General features: G+C 37.4%; 3 protein-coding genes across 6 annotated transcripts; 1 reads left to right on the top strand and 2 right to left on the bottom strand.

Moving 5' to 3' along the window:
* The first annotated feature begins 5,464 nt into the window (after positions 1–5,464).
* Positions 5,465–8,277, top strand: LOC103955207 (growth-regulating factor 3). Of its 4 annotated transcripts, none has more exons than XM_048568180.1 (5): positions 5,467–5,669; positions 5,819–6,237; positions 6,417–6,605; positions 6,978–7,311; positions 7,704–8,277. In XM_048568180.1, the coding sequence occupies exons 2-5, from the start codon at positions 6,024–6,026 to the stop codon at positions 8,152–8,154; spliced, it is 1,188 nt and encodes a 395-aa protein (XP_048424137.1). In that variant the 5' UTR covers positions 5,467–5,669; positions 5,819–6,023; the 3' UTR covers positions 8,155–8,277. The 4 variants fall into 4 exon arrangements, with proteins under 4 accessions (XP_048424138.1, XP_048424137.1, XP_048424136.1 ...); XM_048568179.1 differs by having other exon boundaries at positions 5,811–6,237; XM_048568181.1 differs by lacking the exon at positions 5,819–6,237 and having other exon boundaries at positions 5,465–5,669.
* Positions 8,278–8,372: 95 nt separating this feature from the next.
* Positions 8,373–17,400, bottom strand: LOC103955206 (1,4-alpha-glucan-branching enzyme 2-2, chloroplastic/amyloplastic). Its single transcript, XM_009367080.3, has 22 exons — positions 17,231–17,400; positions 16,523–16,683; positions 16,092–16,339; positions 15,689–15,787; positions 15,169–15,211; positions 14,880–14,939; positions 14,682–14,762; positions 14,243–14,359; positions 13,782–13,865; positions 13,070–13,191; positions 12,778–12,897; positions 12,239–12,368; positions 12,017–12,127; positions 11,521–11,649; positions 10,839–10,942; positions 10,559–10,703; positions 10,304–10,451; positions 10,115–10,215; positions 9,515–9,592; positions 9,258–9,413; positions 9,024–9,098; positions 8,373–8,919 (listed from the first exon to the last, which is right to left on the bottom strand). Exons 1-22 carry the CDS (start codon positions 17,355–17,357, stop codon positions 8,809–8,811), a joined length of 2,550 nt encoding a protein of 849 aa, XP_009365355.1. The 5' UTR covers positions 17,358–17,400; the 3' UTR covers positions 8,373–8,808.
* A 1,226-nt stretch (positions 17,401–18,626) lies between these two features.
* Positions 18,627–21,127, bottom strand: LOC103955209 (tyrosine-protein phosphatase RLPH2). Its single transcript, XM_009367086.3, is given in 5 exon segments — positions 18,627–19,098; positions 19,294–19,377; positions 19,379–19,474; positions 19,681–19,748; positions 20,531–21,127. Coding segments are annotated over 5 exon segments (939 nt in total). The 5' UTR covers positions 21,051–21,127; the 3' UTR covers positions 18,627–18,927.
* Between the last annotated feature and the right edge of the window lie 531 nt (positions 21,128–21,658).

The following is a 21,658-nucleotide window of genomic DNA, read 5'->3' as shown; positions in this document are numbered from 1 at the left end:
TTTGTTGGGACAATATGCCTACAACATGTTGTGCACATAAAACATTATCCTATTCACACTTTTTACATGGAAGTTACGAGAAAAAAAGATTGAACACAATTTTTTTCAACATGTTGTTGAAAAAGTTAATTGATTAGCAATTTTGTTTAGGGAAATGATTTCTACATATACATTGGCATTTTTTGAACACCTTATTCCTTATTTTATTTTGTCCAACGATTAAAAAATACAAATTATGTGTATGAAAATGGGGTATAAAAATCATTTTCATTTTGTTATATTGTTTATGGGTATCATTGTAATTATGTCTTAAGAGTTTTTATTGTAAGATGAAGATTCGGTTGCCTCGCCAAATAGAAGTAGGTTGGTTCTTTGTAAATATAATATTAGTAAGGGTAAATTACACTTTACCATCTCAGATTTGGGGTCGATTTCAATTCCTTATAACATCTTTAAAACATTTCATTTTCATACCTCAAGTACTATTTTATTTCAATATAATATATCCGTTACATTTTCCATGTGGTAAAAAAATAATTTTTTTATTCATTCAAAATATGATACTAATTTACCCTTAAAAAAAAAAGAAAAAACACACACACTCAAACTAAAACCCACCTCCCCGTAACCCCCTACCCCCACAAACAAACCCAGAAACCTTCCACACACCCCCCCCCATCCCACCTCCCTCTCTTCCACTCTCTTCACCTCCCCTCCTATCCAAAAACCCACCCCACCTCTTCGGAGAAGATGCATAACGACAGCGGCAGTGGGTCCCTCTCCACTCCCTGTCACATCCCGACCCGAGCCCCCACCACATCCCGGGCCCGCTTCATCACCGTAGCACGATATTGTCCGCTTTGGGCCCCAACTACGCCCTCACAGTTTTGTTTCTGGAAACCCAGACAAGAACTTCCCAGTGGGTCACCCATCATGGGATTGCTCTCGCGCGAACTCGCTTAACTTCGGAGTTCCTACTAAACCTGAAGCCAGTGAGCTCCCAAAAGACTTCGTGCTAGGTAGAGATGAGAATATACACATAAGACTTATAAGATTCACTCCCTTGAGTGATGTAGGATGTCACACTCCCTTTCTGCCACGATCTCCTCTCTACTGGGCCCTCCCTCTTTGCAACAATATCCTCTCCACCGATCCCTCCAGCTCCCACCTCTTCCTTGTCGTCGGTGAATGCTAAGGCCGCATCAGCCTCCTTGACCTCCGCCTGAAATCATGATCCTCTATTTGCTGGGTTTTAAAGCTTGAAGCTTGCAGATGTGGTTTTTTTTTTTTAATCTACTTTGTGCTCAAATTTTGGGGTTCTGGCTGTTAAATTTGTTTTTTCGATGGTTCTGTGAACTGGGTAGCAGGCATAGGATTTTACTTGGAAATTTTGAATTAGGGTTTTCTAATATTTAATTTGGGATTGTATTTTTGTAATGTAGTGTTAGTGGGGGAGATGGGGGTGGGGTGGGATGGGATGGGTTTTTGGATGGGAGGGGAGGTGAAGAGAGTGGAGGAGAGGGAGGTGGGTCGGGGGGGCCGGAGGTTTCTGGGTTTGTTTGCGAGGGTGGGGGCTGCGGGAAGGTGGGTTTCAGTTTGTTTTTTTTTTTTTTTTAAGTATTAATTATTATAATATTTTAAATGAATAAAAAATTATTTTTTTTGCCACGTGGCACAAAGTTGCTAGTCACGTGATACAAATGTGGCCGCTACGTCAGCACTTAACGGATCAATGAATAGAAAATGTAACGGATGTATTATATTGAAATAAAACAATACTATCGACCCAAAACCTGAGGTGGTAAAGTCTAGCAATGTGTAGTCTATTTGATTTAGAGAAATGCTAAGGAGACTCTTTTAAAAATGGAACTCTCTATAGAGTATATGTTACATTGTGTTTTTGATACAATCTTTTATAATGTGCGTTCGAAAATTGACGTTAAATTATCAGGTAACAGAGAGTTTATAAATAATCGTACTTTGAGAAAGTCTCCTTAACGTGACGTACTCTAATTTTCAATTGTCGCAGAAGACTCATAATGTTCATCATCACCATTCATTCAACAATGGCTCCCATTGTTTTGACTGGCACGATAACAACCAAATTACCTAATAGAGAAATGGCATAGAGAGAGAGAATTTCCTAAAAATGAGATTTTTTATGAACTTTCTAGCAGCTCATGATTTTAGTATAATATTTTATTATGCTGACATGAAATAGACGTTAAATTATGAAATGACAAAGAGTTTATAAAAATTAAATTTTTTAAGACTCATTGTTAACCATGATTAACCTAGCTAAGTTTAAATTAGCAATGAACAAAAAGCATGCTTTGATTTGATAGCAAAGAATAGTAAGCGACTGTGAAAGAGTGGAGAATTAGAAAACACATGCATTAAAGTAGTGAGCTCGATCGAAGTTGACCTTCGTTCGTCTGTACAAGAATACATATGTAACTGTATACACAAGTTTGGTTCAGTTGTACAGATACTGTAGATGCAGGCAATGCCTCTGACCTCTCTGAAAATTTGAATAATTGAAAACAGAAAAAAGACAGATGTTCATGATACTTTCTGCCAGTTCAAATGTATGGAAAATTTCCTAGTGTGACAAATGGACGATTTGGGAAGACAATAAGGTCATCTCCTGTAACGAAGGGCCGATAGTAAATTATTATTTAGTCTTTTGAAAATTAATAATATTGTAGGGTTTAAAATTTTCATCTCCAATCATGCAGTGTTAAATTTATTTTATTTTGGTTTATGATGCATATGTTGGGGCTTGTCGAGGCGTATGAAGGATATGTACCTAACTTTTGACCAAATTTAATCATGATTCTTTTTAATAGAATCATTTTTGTCTTTGGCTAGAGATGACCTAACAAGAATTATAAGTTTAGAGGATTTCAAAACGAGATAGAAAGTTTAGAGATTAAACTAGAACGTCAAAATTTTGGGGAGCATTGTTGTAGAAAGTATTCACAAAATAAAGGAATATGTAAAATTTGCTAGCGTAAGTGAAGCAAAGAAACTCTCTTGTGACGGAAGACATTATTTTAACAAGTATTTGATGAGTGATGTATCTTTAAACATCTAAAAAAAAAATCCATTAGTTGGACAATGTACGTAAAATTAATCAAGGTCACAAAATTTAACAAGAACCATATATAAGTTTTTGGGAGTTGAAAACAAAATTGAAAGTTCATATATCAAAGTAAAATCCAAACTTCTAGGAGCATTGATGTGAAAGTATTAACGAAATAATAGAATATATAGAATTGCGAAAGTAAAAGAAAGAAACCCTCTTGTAACTAAACATATCGTATAGAACAAGTATATAATAAACGCGTGATAAGCATCTATTAGTAGAATAATATAACTAGAATTAGCATTAGTTGATAACTTGAAAGATAGAATCTGTTGAAACAAAGACCGAAAGTCGGTAGGCTGGAATATAATGCAGGCATTGGGCAAGGTGGAAAGTTTTGTCAAAGAACTAGGAGAGTAGGTGCCGATGGCGATGTGTTGGAATTGAGTTGTCATGTCGACATAGTTGTAAATAGTAAGTTGGTCAAATCAGTCCAACGCATTAAAAAGTAACACAGAAGAAAAAGAAGAAGAAAGAAAGAGGAGGAAGACAGCTGGGAAAGAGAAGGCACCTCCCCACCCCCATCCCACCCCACAACCGACCACCTTCTCGTTCTACCACTTTTGCTTGCTCCCTTGTTTACTTGTTTCACTTTACGGATTAATTCTACGGAGTTAGTTTAGTGGGAAGCGATCAACAGTTTAGGATTCTCAATTTGACTTTGTTCCACAGATGGATTTTTTGAGGTCATCTGCTATTCTTTGGCATAACATTTGACACAGAAATTATAGATACGAAATTATCTCATATGGTATTGGAGCTGCAGAAATAAGAAGACAGTGTGCTTGTGCAGTGAGATACTTTTTTACTTCAATTGTTTTTGGGGCTTCTAGACATAAGATTTATGTTTAAAAGCCCTTTTTACTCCAATAAGATGATTTTCAGACTATAACCTGAAAAGTTTTCTACATCTAAAAAAGTTCATTTATTTTAATGCATCATGACATGTCACTTAGGCGTTAGAACAATACAATATATTATATTACTATTCACAAGAATGTCATCTTTGTTGTGTCCAAAACGTAAGCTCCACCGTCAAAGTTTTAGAAACGGAATCATAGATTCATTATCACCCATAAATGTATCTTCCATCTTCATTGTCCACATGAATGCCATCATTATTCTCTATAACATACCTTTTTTTTTCTGTTTTTTTTGTTCTTGATATTTATTCAAATTTTGAACATTGTATAACCATAATGACATTGTGTGGGGAATGCACTAATTTACGTCTAAAAATTGTCTTAGCCAGACATGATTACTTTACCATGCATACCATGCGGTTGTTGAAAGACATAGTGGGGAATTTGCATTAACAAATGATATTAAAACCACGAAAAGGAGGAGAAATGTGTTTAGCCTCGTAATAAGTTAGCAATAATGTGGTTCAATGTTGCATATGGCGAGAATCAAACTTAGTACCTCTCGTGACTAACTTGTAATACTAAGTGGTAGGATTGAATTTGCATTGTTTGGTTCTATATACAATTAGGTTCAGTAGATTCAATACATTGGGTAAGTTGTATGGTTTAGCCTTGATAGATTTGGTATGATCAATTTGGTTTGGTTTTATTTTTTATGTTTTAGTTCGTTAGGATTTCAACACTTTTGACTCGTAGGTTCATACATTAGTTATGATTTGTAAAATCTAATGCTTTTTAATTTTTTTTCGTGTTTGATCCATATAACAATTTTACCTAAGAGTAATATAGGCAAACTATAAACAAAATAAATTTATAAAAAAATAAAATAAAATCTGACTTTAGATACAAGCGTGGACACTAGTCAAAGAACTATTTTTAACTTTTAATCTTGCATACAATATTATTAAAAAAATTATATTTTTTAGAGCTTAAAATAAGTTTTCCTATTTTTTTCTTCAGAAATTTGGACATGCATGCGTGCTATTAAATTTGTTCAAATGGTCTCAAACGAAAAGACAAAATTGTATTTCTTCTTTTTGAATAATTGAGATCTCTTCATGTGTTAAAAGCAATAAAATCTATTTATTTTTTTTTAGTAAAAAGAGCAATAGATATTAATTCACCACAAAAGTAATAGAATCTAATTATAGAAAAAGGACAAATGAGAGTATAGTATAAAATGAGTATTTGTGGGGCTTTCAATTTCTCTCCTCAATTGGTCGTAAGAGGCTTAAAATTTGAACTAATCGATGCGCTGAACCGATCATAACTAAATAATAATTATACAATTCTGAAAATATAACATAAAGTTTTATCTACAAATAAAATGAATGCTAATAAATCGCAATGTTACACATAAATTATATTTCCCAAATAAGATGTTCATACATTGTTCCCAACTGGAACTATGAAGAAAAAATATTAACTTTGAAAGCTGAGTGATAAAGGCTGAAGATGTAACTGCAATCTCTCTCTCTCTCTCTCTCTCTCATTATATCAGGCAGATGGATCTTTGGGTCTGGTGTTAGAAATCAAGCCTAATAAAAACACCCTTCTGCTATTTCCAAAGCAGTTGCAGTGCGGCAGAAATACTGCAGGTTCTTCCTCTCTCTCTCTAGTCTCTAACTCTAGCTATCCATGTTCTTCCAAATTTTTAATTAATTTTAAAATTCTTTTCTGGGTTATACTTTACTAATATTTTATCTCTCATCTGTCTTGTCTGACTGTCTTTTCTCAAGTGCCTCAGGCTTCTGCACTACCTTTAAACAAAACTTTGCAGGCTTTTTCTGTCAGAACCTCTGCCAAAAGCCTTAAAAAAACAATCTCCACACCCAACAAACCCAACATATTAATCTCACCCAGTAAACCACTAAATCACCACAACAGAAAAACAGACCAAGCTTGAACCCCACCCCATCTCTCTCTCTCTCTCTCTGTCTTTCTCTCTCTAGATGGACTTCCACCTTGAGCAATGGAGAACCCAGCAGCATGAGTCAGAGGAACAACATTCTGCAAAGATACCAAAACTTGACCTTGATCCGCTTCAAAACGCAGAGCTTCCATCTGCTGCTGGGTATGCTCTCCCTCTGTTTGTTCCTGAACCCAACACCAAAATCCTGTCAGCAGCATTTTCTGAATCCTCACCTGCCACTTCCAGATTTCCCAGTAAGATTTTATCTTCTTCCTGAACCTTTCCCTTTTCTTTCTCCTGTCACACACACATGCATCCAACCCACAAGAAAAAGTTTGATTCTTTGAATAGAAAAGTTGATGTTCTTGTTTGTTCTCAAGTTTTATTTTTAAAAGCTCTAATCTTTTAATTTAATTATTGTTTTATGTGGTAGAAATGGGAAGCTATTTCAGCTTGTCACAGTGGCAGGAGCTGGAGCTGCAGGCTTTGATATTCAGGTACATGGTGGCCGGTGCGGCTGTTCCTCCGGAGCTTCTTCAGCCAATCAAGAAAAGCCTCCTCCATTCTGCTCCTTATTTCCTCCACCACCCTCTCCAACAGTTCCCTCACTTTCAACCTGCTCGTAAGTGTACTTTTAACTCCAAACTTTAATTAAACCAAATATTATTATTCAGATTTGTTTCAAATAAGAATCAATTTAAAATGCCAATTTGATTTGCAGACACGGGTTAAGTTAGTTAGTTAAAGTAGCGTCTCTTGCCCCCTAAGCTCGAATCTCCTTTCATAAATTAGAGTAGTTTAGAATATCGTTTTTCAAAGAAAACAGTGCCCATTTAGTGGATTAATATTCTAATCTAAGCTAAATTAGGGCAAGGAAGATTTGAACTTGGGTCCAAAACTTGCTCTAGTCAACTTGCTAAGCCCAGTTTTGCTGAGATTTGAGTGAGTTGAGCATGAAGATTAATGAAAAATCATTATGTGTATTGTCTATCAGTGTTGCAATCAGGTTATTGGGGAAGAGCTGCCATGGATCCGGAGCCAACGAGGTGCAGGAGGACAGATGGGAAGAAATGGCGGTGCTCGAGAGATGTGGTGGCGGGTCAGAAGTACTGTGAACGCCATGTGCACCGTGGCAGAAACCGTTCAAGAAAGCCTGTGGAAGTTGCCACCACAACCACCGCCGCCACCACCACCGCTGGTGGCGGAGGGAGTGGCACTAGTCTTAATAATGTTACCACCATCACCAATACATCGGCTAGCGGGACCCATTTTGCTCTTTCTGGGTCTTCATCGTCCCCATCGATTGATCTTCTTCATCTCAACCAAAGGTAGTAAACAACCACCACCAAAGCTATTATTTTTTGTTTAATTTAATTTGAACTAAATTAATGTCACTTGTCGAATTAAATTAATGTAGTCCTCGACAAGTGACAACGGCTAATGTTAGTATGAAACACTTCAAGAATCAAACACACAAGAAAAATAAAACACACTAATCGTCATTGCACAACAGGTGGTGGCGGGTTTTGTTTCCTTTTGTGTGCTTCTTTTTAAGTGTTTCTCGCTAACATTGACGAGAGGGCACGCTAATAAAGTAGGTAGTTTAATTATAGAATCTCATGGGCCCTAAAAAGTACATGATGCTCTATTTATATGCTCTAAAACTCTTTTTTACTTTGATTTCTTGCCCGTAATTGCTAGTGTTTCTTGTGAACTTTAGTTCTTCAGAGGCCAAACCTGAGAACAGGAGCCTCTTTGAGCCCCGCGGTGAGGTCTCGGCGAGTGCAAAATCCGACAGCCATGTGTTGAGGCCCTTTTTTGATGACTGGCCAGGGAAGCTTCAAGAACTCGACAATGCAAGAAGCAATGCTAGCTCAATGAACTCGGCCACCAGCCTCTCCATTTCGATACGTGGAACTACCTCATCGGATGTGTCGTTGAAATTGTCCACTGGCAATGGGGTCGAGCCAGGCCACCAGGACAGCCATGCCGAGCGTGGGCAGCCACAGTTGAATTGGCCAGCCGGGTGGGCAACAAACCAAATGGCTTCCATGGGAGGACCACTTGCAGAGGCCCTGCGGTCCTCTTCCAACTCCAATTCGTCGCCAACCAGCGTCTTACATCGGTTGCCCCGCGGCCCTGCCTCCGAAGCTAGCTTCATCAGCACTTGAATTATCATCCGTATCGGACAGTTCCGGCAAGCTTCTTATAGTTGCTTGTGTAAATCGCTCTCGTTATTTTACTTTAGTGGACGAGTTCTGTGCATGTTTTAACCAAAACAAATTTATCACTCATATCTCGCAGAGGTGCAATTGCTATTCACTTTTCACGTTAAGGTGGTTCTCCTTTGTGAGCTAGACCATTTGGTAAAGATATAGTTCCGCTCTCATGCGCTCAAGTTTAAATTCTTTTATCCGTTATGTAAGTACATCGTTTGAAAGAAAAAAACAACCATCGAAGCATGTTCGATAACAAAACTTGGCAAGCCCAAATGTTTGCCAACTTATGTAACACCACGATCAGCTACATGCTCCATCTGTACATTAGAAAATCTCTAGCTTGGAAAACAAACTGCCATGTTAGTCTACTTTCCCATAGGCCTATGAAAGACACTGGTCTCCTAAACTTCCGCCCAAAATCTCTCACCTTAGCAGTTTTAAGTTCTGGTTTTACTTTGTTAACCTCGTTCTTCCGACTTTGGCGTAGCATAACTGCCGAAGGCAACGGCGGAATTCCATGTTGACGGCACTTTTATTAGCTAACGTACAGCGCGTCTGGTTTTAGGAGTGCGGGAGGATGTAGACATTTTGAGCAACGGAATTGAATTAGAGTTGGATATCAAACTTTTTAGGTCCCTCTATGAAGGCGTAGACCACTGCTGTTCTACAAGGTGCATACAGTAGGAAAGAATGAGGCCGCTCATCGAACCACCCATCCTGCAGATCACAAAGAGGGTTAGTAACATTTTACAGCCGGGAAGTACTCACCTGAAGTCTACACATGATAGCACTAGAGAAGATCCAAAGGAAATTTTTCTTACAGTAGTGAAGTATTCAGCACTGTGATCAATCCTATCGAAGCCTCCGAATAACTTTTCATCCGAATCCAAGACAATCTGGAAGAAGGAACATTATCATATGAAAAGAATATGCGTAGAGGAGTTCTATGACATGCACTTAACCAATATAGATCAATTCTAGAAAGAAAATGCGAAAGCGCGGAAAGATAGTATATTAGGCTATGAGGGCTTCATAGAAATTTTTAGAGGAAATACCTTATACTTTCCTGGCTTTAAGCAGCCAACTCGGTAGTCTGAATAGCTGTTACTCCAATGAAAATTGAAGACAAAAACCAGGTCTCCCTTTTCAAAGACGATAATTTTGTCTCCTTCATCCTTGCGTGATATGTATTGATGCTCAGAAGTCATGAACTGCATCAGCAGTTGACCAATTTTTCATATTATAATCTAACAGATATGGCACACCTTTGCCCTAAGTAATTAAGCACATGTACGCATTTGACTGAACTTACACCATAGGTTTCTTCAAGATGTTGCATTGCTCGATCAAATTCTTGCATTCCATGATATCTTAGATACTCTGCATCCCCCTGGCCAAGCATAATCAACAATGCAGAAAACATACGAGGTAATCAGAAGTGACAAAGGTTATGCACAATTTATTTTCTGTAAGGCCAATATACCCTTAAAAGAACCAGGAATATGGAAATGGATATGCAAAGTTCAACAAGGAGATAGTACTTCAAGAATTTCATGTGCAAACATAAAAGGGATTGCTCAACAGAGAGATTCTATAGTTTAGTAATTTGCTAGTAGTAGCACTGTCAAGATCAATATATCTTGATGTTTATATCACGAATACGCTATTAGGTTACCAATCAACTTGACCTCGGTTGGTAATTTTCTACTGCCTTTATAAGTAACATTTAGTTGTTTTATGTCATCATGGTCTTCAGTTTTTCAGCACAACTGAAAAATCTCTTAGGAATCATGCATTGCTTCAATTAGCCACCATCCGAACTAAACACAAATTCTTGTTATAATTACCAAACTGTTGATGCACAAAAGTGATATAAACTAATAGGCGTGCTTCATGGATAGTAAGAACTTACAAGATCAAATCTACGTCGGCATTTGTCAAAACTGTTATTGTTCCCAGGGACTATTTTTCCGTTTGGAAGATGTTGAACGCCTCTTGGAAAATCAATCCACTCTGAAGAGAAAAATAAACACAAATATGAAAATGAATGGCAGCTCGACAGAATGATGATGTACAATATCACATTTTGGCCTAATCTTACCAGGATGTCCAAATTCATTTCCCATGAAATTCAGATATCCTTCTCCGCCTAATCCCATAGTAATAAGCCTAATCATTTTATGTAATGCTATTCCACGATCTATAAGGGGAGTTGATGGTCTATCCACAGCCATGAAATCATACATATCCTGAGAGAAGCATAGAATATTAGACAAATAATTCTAATACAAGAAACCAAAGTATACACATCCTTCAAGTTACAAGATATGCAAAATGCAACGAAAACTTGTCTAACCTTGTCCATCAGCCAAAATGCAATTGTTTTGTCACCAACAAGAGCTTGGTCATGACTTTCGGCATAAGCAACACAATTCTCCCCCCACCTTCTGTTGGTGAGTGTGAAAACAATATCACCCATTTGCCACTCTTCATCCATTTTCCTACATCAAATTTCATGCAACAATGTCAACCAAAGTTGATTCGTTATTTTTTTATTCCACAAATGCCTCCTACATCAGATAAAAGACTTTCTAACTTTAAAAATGGAGCAGATATGCTTTAGTATAGCAACTTACTGGAGGAGCTCAATCCATTTATCAGCAATAGCCATATGCAGGCGATAATCAAATCCAACACCACCATCTTTAACAGGAACACAGAATGTTGGCATTCCACTAACCTGTAATGGTAGACATATGCATAACCAGTATAACAGCCTATAAAAGTAACATTTTCATCATATTTTAAAGCAATTGAACAGGAAAAAACAGATTTGACTTGTTAAATCAGCTAATGAGTGATGAATCAATGCTCAGAATATTTATGGCTATTGTTTCTGAATATAACAATAAGCTCCTCTATAAAACCTTCCTCAAACTTGACAGGTCAATTTGATTGAAACTCAAACCTGGCTGTATTTTCATTTCTAATGAGAAACATTGAAATGTTATCAACTCAAAACAAGCTGAATTAAATACTCATCTGAATAGAAATAGTTGTAAACTACATGAACTTCCACGTCTTAAGGATTGGGGGAAAGAGGATGAGATAAAAATTCAAATAGAAAAAAAAAAAAAACTAAAAAAAAATGTAGAACTTATATAACAGAGGTAATATTTTATTTTTCTTATTTCAAGTTACCTAACCTTGTAAACAGTTTATTTCAGTTCAGTCCACTATGAAATCTAAATTCATTACTTGGGAGATAACTGCAACAAAGGATGCTCAACTTTACTTATGAAAGGGAATAGAACATACATCTTCACCAATGGTAACAGCTTCAGGGTAGAGCCCATGAATCAAATCGTTAACCAGCATCAGGTAAGTAACAGCATCTACATCGGTTGCTAACCCAAAGTACTCACTGTAATTTCCAGTAAATGCTACCTAAAGCAAGCTCAACCAATAAACAAATATAAGAACCTGTCATTGGATATTTAAAAGTAAACTCGAATTGTGGAAGCATATGTAGCAACAGAGGTACCAATGGGAATACCAAAACTGATATTGGACATCAGAATCAACAAAAAATTATGCTGACAATAGATTTTTTTGGGTCAAATATGCTGTGAGGATAGATAAGCATGGAAGTTTTCCATCAAAAATTGTAGGACCTTAAAGGAAAATAAAATAAAACATAACCAAAACAAAACGTACTCATAACATTTACTATTTCAGTGAAACTTAAGATTGAATAGCATATGAGTCATTCAGATACCCTTATTAGAAGACAAAGTAAAATCTAAAAAGGTACCTCCAATCCATGGTGAGTGTACATCATTGAAGTCACACCATCAAATCTGAACCCATCGAACTTGTATTCTTCCAGCCACCACCTTGCATTTGAAAGAAGATACCTCAAAACCTACATGAAAAGTTAAAATCAGTACCTCATAAACATAGGATAAAGCAAAAGATTAAGGCCAAATTTCTCACAGTGCACTATTTAAAGAAAAGAATGCACAAAAGCACATACCTCCCAGCTTCCATAATTAAACAAGCGGGAATCCCACATCCAATGATATCCTCGAGACCCCGAGTGGAAGTAATGACTATCGGTTCCATCAAACATGTTCAAACCATCCAATGTGTTATTTGATGCATGGCTGTAGTGTTACATATTTAGCAGTGAGATATTTAGACAAATAAGTTCATAGTAATTAACAAGTAATTATTAGGTCTAGAAGTATGATTCATGCAAACTATTTGAATAGGATACAGAGTGAAAAAAGAATTTGACATCGTCAATCCCAATACAAATAGGTGGAGTAATACATCGAACAGACTAAAGTTAGTACAATAAGTATAAAAAGAAATTTATGGAAATCAGTATTTCCTCTAAGCATGTGAAAAATGTTGAATATGATTAACCCATAGATGTGTCCAGGAACCTAAGTCCTATCTGCTGCAAACAATTAGTTAAAAGCAATGGTGGGCTCACTACGAGTTGAGTAAGCCTTTTGTTTAGCTTGAGGACAAGTATTGTAAGCCACTAAGTCAAGGAAGGGCTATTACCTGTGAACAATATCCATGAGTACAAGCAGACCAAGCTCATGAGCTTTATCTATTAGAGACTTTAGGTCGTCAGGGGTTCCACAGCGGCTGCTAGGAGCAAAAAAATTGGTGACATGGTACCTGCACCACAAACAGAAAAAATTTCAATTTTATTTTTAGAGAACATCAACCGTTCACAAGCAAGTACCACATGTAGCACTGCCTACCAATCCATTTGTTTCAACAGAAATATATTTTCCCAAAAGATAAAACGGAGTACATACAGTTGGAGCATATGTTAGAAGGACAATACCCAAAGCTAGCATAGTAGGAGTGCTCTTGAATAGCCATGAGTTGAACAGCATTGTAACCAAGCTTTTTAATGCGTGGAAGCACATCATCTCTGAATTCAGCATATGTGTTAATTTTGGGCTCCTGCAACTCAAAAGTTAATGGTACTGTGAGGAAATAAAATTTAATTAGTGATAAGAAACCAAAAGGAAGAAGAGATCTAAGACAGCTCTGTGGCACAGTAATCCCCTTGAACTTTGGATGGTTTCATGTGGATAGATTTAAATACAAAAAAAATACCATTGATGCTGTTAGAACTATAGATGACAGACATAAAAAGAAGATGTTTCAGGCATTTGTTAAATAGACCAGCCCCTTCCCTTTTCCTAACTTCTGTCCAGAAACAATGAAAAAGAAAAGTACCGAATCATCTCTGACACATAATATATTCCAATTTTATTCTTGTCTAACATGTTAAAACATGGGTCATAAAATTTCGGCCACAACTAGAGCATTCATTTGTGAGGCGCATGCCAAACTGAACTCCCAAGTCAAGGATCTTAAGTTATGACCACCTGCACTAAAATAAAGAACTTTAAAAGCTGATTTCTAAAAATAAGATCGTACTGTTCTACAGCACACCTAAGGTGAGGCTTATCAAAAAGAAGAATTAAAAATTAATGTGCAAGAACATAATAATTAGCTGAATAAGCTAGAAGGGTAACAATGCACACCGTGCTACTCATTCCAACATGTGCCTCATAAATGCGAAGTGATTTTGGTCTACTCGGCTGAGAATGTTGAAATACATACTTTTCCTGAAAAGAAGTGCATGCGAGTATCATTAACCCATTGAAGAGTAGAACAATAATAGGAAACGTGAACATGTAAATGAAGCAGATTAACCTATTTACTGTCTTAACTATTTCATAAAAATTAATGAAGTGATGTTGGAGAGGGAATGATTCCCAACTGCAACCTATGATAAATCAATGAACTGGTATAAGAATCCTATGAATCATTAATGACTTGGGAATCATTCCCTTTCCAATATCACAAACATTTGCTCAATTTTGATTCAATCCTATGGTTTAATTTCTACCTTACTGCAGCCTTTCTTCTACCCAGAGGCCCGGCATCCCTACCAGTATCTATCAAGCATAACTGAATTTTTTTTTTTTACCTAAGAACATACCTCTTCTGGTGGATCATAGTATATGCTGTTGTATGGGATTTCACCTGGAGCCTGTATGGAAAACTTGATCCAAGCAGGAATCGAGTCTTTGATGCCTGAAGGAGTATCCATACGGATCTGCGATTTCACATAACATACTGAATTAACTACACAAATTTATCTTATGGCAATAACATGAGATGGGCAAAACTTGCAATCGTAGTATGCCTTGAAACTATTGTCTCATTCTCCACGTAAATTTCTAGAAGAGAACAAATTAAAAAAAGTGTATAACCAAGCTCTTTTTTGAAATTATCACCACAAACAAGTCAACAGATGAATTAGTTAAGGATTACTTAGACGAAAATAAGTCCTCTTTTTATTCGCTGGATTATGAAGCATTACAGTAATAGAGAAGGAGCAACAAAACCAGCATACAATTATCCACAGCAAGTATTACCTTCACTCGAGAACCATGTGGAATTGGAGGTGAGCCATCTGCATTGTTTGGCAAAAAGATCTCCCAGACTCCAAAGTCATTCTGTTCACATATGGTACATGAGCAATGTTGTTGTACAAAAATATTAATCATGTGGCTTGATGTAATTCATTTGTTCAGTATCTTGGAAATCCCACTGCTAAAGTTCCAAAAACATACCTGAATCATCACATCTGCATTTGTGTTCCAATTGTTGAAATCTCCAATCAGTGATGCTGACTGAAAAGGACAACAAGAAACGGCAACCATGGGATTATTAAGGCACCTAAACTGGTCTAATAAAACCTTCCATCAAATGACAAGATAATCCTCACAACAAAATAAGGGGAAAGGATCTTAGTAAGCACATTGTGTCCATGTTTGTTGGTCTCAATAAGTCACCCTTATACAGAGAGTAACTAACAGCAAAAAGGTAAAATCCTTAAAACACCAGTCAAGAAAAATGAACCTTTGCTCCAGGTGCCCACTCCCTATAAGTGATACCTTCGGCACTGAAAAACCAGTAGAGATAATAATCAGCATTAAAGATTTGACAAATTATAATTTACTTTTAAACCAAAAACTATGGAAATTACTATGGGAAATTGAAAGGAACCCTAAAAGAAAAAATAACAAAAGATATTACCCACAGAATAAATACAAAGATGTAAACAAGGACGATAATTAGCTAAGAAGGTGATAAGAGGCACTGCCACAATAAGGTGGATGAGAGCGTGAAATTGCTAATCGTAACACAATAATATAACACCAGTATGCAGTTCAAAACAGTCAAATTGCAGAACTTTTCTCTCGTCTGCTCGATGATCTATCTGACCTTGTACATCGACACCCAATTAGCATATTTATTAATTTCTATTCCATATCAAAATAAAAAAACAACTCAAAATGTGGTATGCATTCAATGCTGTAAACTAGTAAAAAACATGGAAAATACGTGGACTGCAGAAGATAAAGGCCAAAAGTAATACCTGCGTGTGAAGCCAAACTTCTCATAGCCACGAGAAAACACCTCTAAACCACCTTCGTACTTGTCAATCTCCTCATGCAGCCTTTTGTATTGTCCATAACTGACCATAGTTAAACCAAATTACTTAAAGCCTTATTAACCTAATTTGGACATAAAGCAAAGCATAAGGATTTGTAACTGGAAATAAGAAAAAGAAAGAAACATAATTCAGTGCACTAAAGGAGCAACAATAAACTTGCACTTGTTACACTAACCAGCTAGCCGCCATGTACTCTTTTGCTTGAAAGGGGTAGCGACATTGCCATTAATCAATTTATTTAATCTTTTTTTCAATTTTAGGCCATCATCCATTCACGTTGTATATGTATTATTATCATAAACTAAAATATGAAGGGGCATCCTACCGGTAATCAAGGTGATCGCGGTGACCCACCAAAAGTGAATCTATTTCATATATCTTTTGCCCATTGCCAGGCGGTGGAATTGTCTTTCCTGTAGCTTTGTTTGCAGCAGTACTTGCTTTCACTTCTAAGGGACGAGGTGTGTCCTCAACCTTGGCTTCAGCCTCATCAACATTGTCCACAACTATTGAAGGGGCATCCTCAAGCTTCTCTTCATCTTCCTTTGCTACATTATCTACATCCTGAATCACCTAAACAAAAATTATACATACACAGTTCAACAATATGTTATTCAGGATCCTCCAAGATGTCACACGGAAATTGACTATGCTATGGCATTCTGCACACCCAATAAAACCTTCGAATTGAAAGCATAATATTTTTATTGATACCACAGAACATAACTGGTATGCATATAGATGGGTATCATAAACCTGAGAATCCTCTGGAACTGTACTCGCACCTCCCGACTGCTCCTTCTTCAAAGACGAAGAGCCATCACTCTGGCTGTCAGGAACAAGCATTTTCTTCGATGCAGCAACCGCTAAAGATGGCAAATTAGAATCATACGAAGGCTTTCCAACAAAGATCTTCCCTACAAACACGCATCAATTTAGCTTAACACACACACACCACAAACATCGAACAAAACATATGAAATAATAATAAAAGAAATCATTTTTAAGTTAATAAAGTCATCTCTTAAGCACAAAATCGACTTAAAACAATACCTTTTTTTCTAAAATTTTAATTCTTTTCAACAAAAATTAAATTTAAAATTGCTATCGGACACAAAAAAAGCATAGGCATTGCGTCCATATAATCCGTAATCGAAATCCATATGCTTTTTTGTCCTCTTCAAAAGCATAAGTCTCCATTACTGTTCCAAGCTTCCAAAAAAGCTCACGGCATATCCAAGTAAGCTCCATGTCTAAGAGGGTGACCACTAACAATCAATCTACGCATAACTTCAAAAACTAAAATTAAAAACAATAATAATGATAATTTCATAACAAAAAAAAAAAAAAAAATTAATTACTGAAAAATAAACAGAAAATCCAAGCAGCCGATTGAAACAGAGAAATCGAACTCGAATATCAATTTTTTCGAAACGAAAAAAGAAACGGAGAGAGAGGGAATACGAGAGAAGGAGGTATTGGAGAGGAAGAGAGAGAGGCCGGAGGTCCTCCGATCGCCATTGAAGCTGGAATGCGAGGTGTGGGCGGAAGGTAGGAGAGGGAAGCGAATCCCCGAGAGAGTCGAGACCATTTCTTCTTCCTCCTTTCGTTATCAGATCGACCGAAGCGCGCGAGAAGGATCGATCGATCTCGAAGCAGCAGCAGCAGCCGTTTCGTTTTGCGGAGTTTCGAAACTCGCCTCCCGGGAGAAACGTTGAGTGAGCGAGTGAGTGATCCAACAGAGAAATCGGGGAGAGCGAGAGAGATAGAGAGAGAGAGAGAGAGAGAGAGAGAGAGGGAGGAGTGAGAGAGTAACTAAGTATTTTGTTGTACACCGCTGGATGCCACGTGTACAGTTGAGAGTTGCATGGGATGTGTGGGTGGGACCCAGTCTGCTTCTCCACTAAATTTTCGGTCGTCCATGGAATTTAGATTTTTATTTATTTAGTATATATTTGGTAATTTAAAAATTAAACAATAAAATAATTTTTTTTGGGGGGGGGGGGGGGGGGGGGGCGGGGAGTAGTATCTTGGAGGAGGATGAGGAACGAAAGGCTGTGGGGGGAGAGAAGGGATATTTTTGAGATTTTGTTGCCCGTTTGCTGCCATTTCTTGTTATTTTCACATAGGTTACATTCTTATTGGAATCAAATGAATTTTTGTATTTCCTTCTGGAATTTTAATTAAAATTTAACTAGTTTTGATTGAATTTTTTTTTTTTTTATAAAAGTGATTAGTTGATAGTTTCGTCACGACAGTTCACCATTTCAAGAGCTGGAAAGATTCACAGAGGAATTTTAATCTCACTGACCACTATTGTGTGATTCATCATGAATCGAACTCAGGACGTGCTATGTGAAATACAAACTTAAAATTCGTCTTCAATTACTAAGTCACCCCATCATAAGTGAAATATTTTATATCCAATTTTGTTGAAGAATAATTTGAATCAGTTTATAATTATGAGATTATAAAATAATTTAACGGATTGAAAGTAAAATCACAGACGCAAAGTACAACACGTACATCTTTTTCAGTCCAGTCATTCATAGCCTATCTGTGACTCTGTGTGTCTCTCTCTCTCTCTCTCTCCTATCTTTCTCTCTCTAACAAAAGTCACTCTCATGAGTCATGACCTTTGTTTTCAGTTAACCTTAAAAAAATGGACAGAAGTGAATGATCCTCACAAAATGGAATATACCTTCTTCATTCGTCAACCTGTCAAATAATTGAAGCGCCAAATTGACAATGAGTCATTCAATTGTAAATTCATGTATCATATGCGTTGTCATTGTCTTTTAACTGAATTATGTTCACCAATTAAATTCATTAAATTCTTGAACGTCATTCAACCGTTAAATAACATAAAGTATATCTTATGCACTCTAAAATTTCCAATTGACAGGGCGATTGCCATGCCAAGCTTAAATGTTCGTTGCTTGCATAGGCGATTTCCAACCATTGACCAAATATGTGTCCCACAGTGATCCGCAGTTAGAAATCGCCCGCACACGCAATTGATAACTACAAGTGTATAACATTACTTTCTAAGAGTGCTATTTAAGCAACAAAGTTTCTAGTTTACAAACTTGACATGTGCAGACGCACAGATAGTAACGAAAACAGCTTTAAACCTACGCTTATGAATTGTAACACGGTTTCTAGTTTGTCAATGCGTCTGTATCGCGGACTATTTTCATAGAGGGGAGCACAACTGCAGCCACTGGTCTTTCCGCCATGCCACCGCCTTCATCGATGATCAGTCTGAGGCCTTCAATGTAAAGTTTCCCATGATGACCGCTTACGACAACAGTTGGTTTCTCTGTCAGTTCCTATCAGGACCAAAACACCGTTGATTTCAGTTGCATTTTATTGTATGAGGTTGTCTATCATATCTCAGTTGACCGACAAAAGAGAAAATCTTTATCGAGAACTAACGAACGTAAGAAATACAAAAATCATCGGACAATAAACAGCGAATGTTTCAGTAAAAAGATTGCTGATATTAAGAGGTAGAAAGCCATTACCTTTGGTATATCCCATACATTCTTCCTCCCACTCAGAGCCTCTATCTTAGGCACCCGGGTGTCTCTGGCTTTCAAAAACGCCAACTTGCTGTTTGACATCTTTATCTTTCTCTAAACCAGCATGGACAGCAATCAATCTACAATGTTTGATTCCATCCGCAGTCTCTACGCAAACATCATCCTGGAAAAAAATGCACATCATCAAGACCGACTAAGTTCAGCATCTGGTCCTACAGTTCTCGACTACTGCATTCTGCTCCACGACACACAAAAGGAATCGGAAAGTGAACCAATTGAAATTTTAAGGTTTTTTCTCACATTTTAGTATCTTACACAACGACTTTAGTGTTCATCGAAAAAAAAGATAGCGAATAGAACAGGCCTCACCTCTTCATGGACCCAAACCATATCAGCAAGAAACTTCTTGTGTTCATCGGGAACTGCCTTAACCAAATCTGCCCATAACAATCATTCTTTCAACACACAAAACTACAGAACAAAGCCATGGCATTGAATTTACAAATAAAGCACACAAACCAGTTCGATAGACAGCTGGATTGTAAGTATATGACACTAAGTCACCAAATCACCGAGTACTAACAAGTTCTTTATTGACAAGACCATATTCTAAACAATTCTAATCTACGGGAAGGAGGATTCACATTTGGATGCAAGGGGCGGGAACATTGCCCTAATCCACGTTTGCGAATACTAATAAGTCAATAACACAACAGTACATCCATAACTTAACAAACAAAGTTTAGCATTTGTCAATTGATAGTGAACAGAACTGGAATGCAAATGATTTTTAGGCCTGTTTTGGATTGCTTGTGGAAGGGTGCATTCCGACAACCAAAAGTTTTTCTGTCTACGTTTTGAGAGAAAAAAATTTGAAGCGATTCTGAGATGGAAGAGCTTTCTGGAGAGGCAGCTGCTAGGCGCTGAAGCAATTTCAAGTGCTTACTGCTTTTCCATAAGTTTGTTTTTTGACAAAAGCTTTGATATGTTATCATAAAATCACTTCTATCAGAAGCTCTTTTGAGCAGAAGTCTTTCCACCATAAACAGTCCCAACCGACAAAACAACTTAACAATTAACAGAAACATCAATTGGCACCAAATGGATCAAATCAACAAGCAGAGAATCCAATCAAACAAAACAAAACAAAAGAAACCCAAATCACCAAACAAAAAAACCATGAATCTCACACAAATCCAGAAAAACTCGAAACACATACCAGCAGAACCATGTGGGACCCCATAGGATTCAAATGTAGGCCCGGCATCATAAATTGACCCTTTGTACTCTGTCCCCTTAGCCGCATTAAACTTAGCCTTGATCTTCCCACCCCATCTCCTCCCCTGCAAGTGCATCCTCTCGTACCCATCGCCCTTAAACCACCCTTCTCTATCCTCGCTATCCGCATACTCCTTCCACCCCTCGGAAAACTCCGAACCGTCGGGAGGCGGCGGCAGGACGCTCACGAAGGCGGCGAAGGCCAGGTCGTGGTTGCCGGTGAGGAAGATGTGCTTCTGATTCGGGTACCTGGAGGGCAGGGAGACGAGAAAGTCGATGACTTTTTTGGTGTCCGGGCCGCGGTCGCAGTAATCGCCAAGGAAAATGATGAGGGCGGTGGAGAAATCTGATGGGTCGATGGCGGATTGGAGATTGGACCAGAGGTTTTGGAGCTTGGTGAGGAAGCCATGGGTGTCGCCGATGCAGCACACTATTCTTGGCTTTGCTTTTGGGTCTGACATTGAGTTTGTGTACAGATTTGTGTGGTTAGGTTGAGTCTTTGAGGCTGATGGTGGTTGCGTTGGGCGATCTGGGGAGGTTGAAATTTGTGTTTAGTGGCTGTCATTTTACTGGCGGTTTTGAAACTTTTTGGTGCGACTATTACGGTGTGATAAAATTTATTCAATACGGTCGATATTTTTATTATCAATATCGATATTGATATTTAATATATCTAGATTTGTATATTAATATTTTAAACATAGGTTATGCGTGAATTGATAATACTATTTTGACTTGTCACTGTGGAAGATTTATTTGTTCACGACCGCATTATTCACAAATCAAGTTGTAAAGTCAATAAATATGATACGAGTAACGTTATTTGTTATTGGCACAAGTTGCAGGGTTGTTTACTTTGACAGTTGTACAAGTAAGCCATAAAATAATATAATCGGATGAGTAAAAAAGATACAAGTGAAGTCTAGTTGCTTGCTACAAAGAGAGCTATATATAACGTTTCATGTGACATAGTCGTAGCTTCGTAGGGTCATATACTTTGATAGTTATACGAGTAAGTCATAGAATAATATAATCGGAAGAGTCGAAAAGATACACATAGAAGTCTAAT

This window comes from the organism of the source record quoted next, unplaced genomic scaffold (genome assembly GCF_019419815.1).
Source record: "Pyrus x bretschneideri cultivar Hongxiangsu unplaced genomic scaffold, Pyrus_bretschneideri_v1 Contig47, whole genome shotgun sequence".
Classification (NCBI taxonomy): Eukaryota; Viridiplantae; Streptophyta; class Magnoliopsida; order Rosales; family Rosaceae; genus Pyrus; species Pyrus x bretschneideri.
Note: the sequence above shows the minus strand (reverse complement) of the source record. Positions and strands in the feature narration are given on the sequence as shown.

Bases quoted from the DNA above. Each gene is read 5' to 3' on its own strand.
- LOC103955207 (XM_048568180.1), top strand. From the start codon at position 6,024: ATGGACTTCCACCTTGAGCAATGGAGAACCCAGCAGCATGAGTCAGAG. The intron at 6,238-6,416 runs GTAAGATTTTAT...TTTATGTGGTAG, and splicing joins TGCCACTTCCAGATTTCCCA to AAATGGGAAGCTATTTCAGC. The intron at 6,606-6,977 runs GTAAGTGTACTT...ATTGTCTATCAG, and splicing joins CCCTCACTTTCAACCTGCTC to TGTTGCAATCAGGTTATTGG.
- LOC103955206 (XM_009367080.3), bottom strand. From the start codon at position 17,357: ATGGTCTCGACTCTCTCGGGGATTCGCTTCCCTCTCCTACCTTCCGCC. The intron at 15,212-15,688 runs GTATTACTTTTG...CTGGTTTTTCAG, and splicing joins AAGTTTGGCTTCACACGCAG to TGCCGAAGGTATCACTTATA. The intron at 8,920-9,023 runs GTAAGAAAAATT...TGTGATCTGCAG, and splicing joins GTGCTGAATACTTCACTACT to GATGGGTGGTTCGATGAGCG.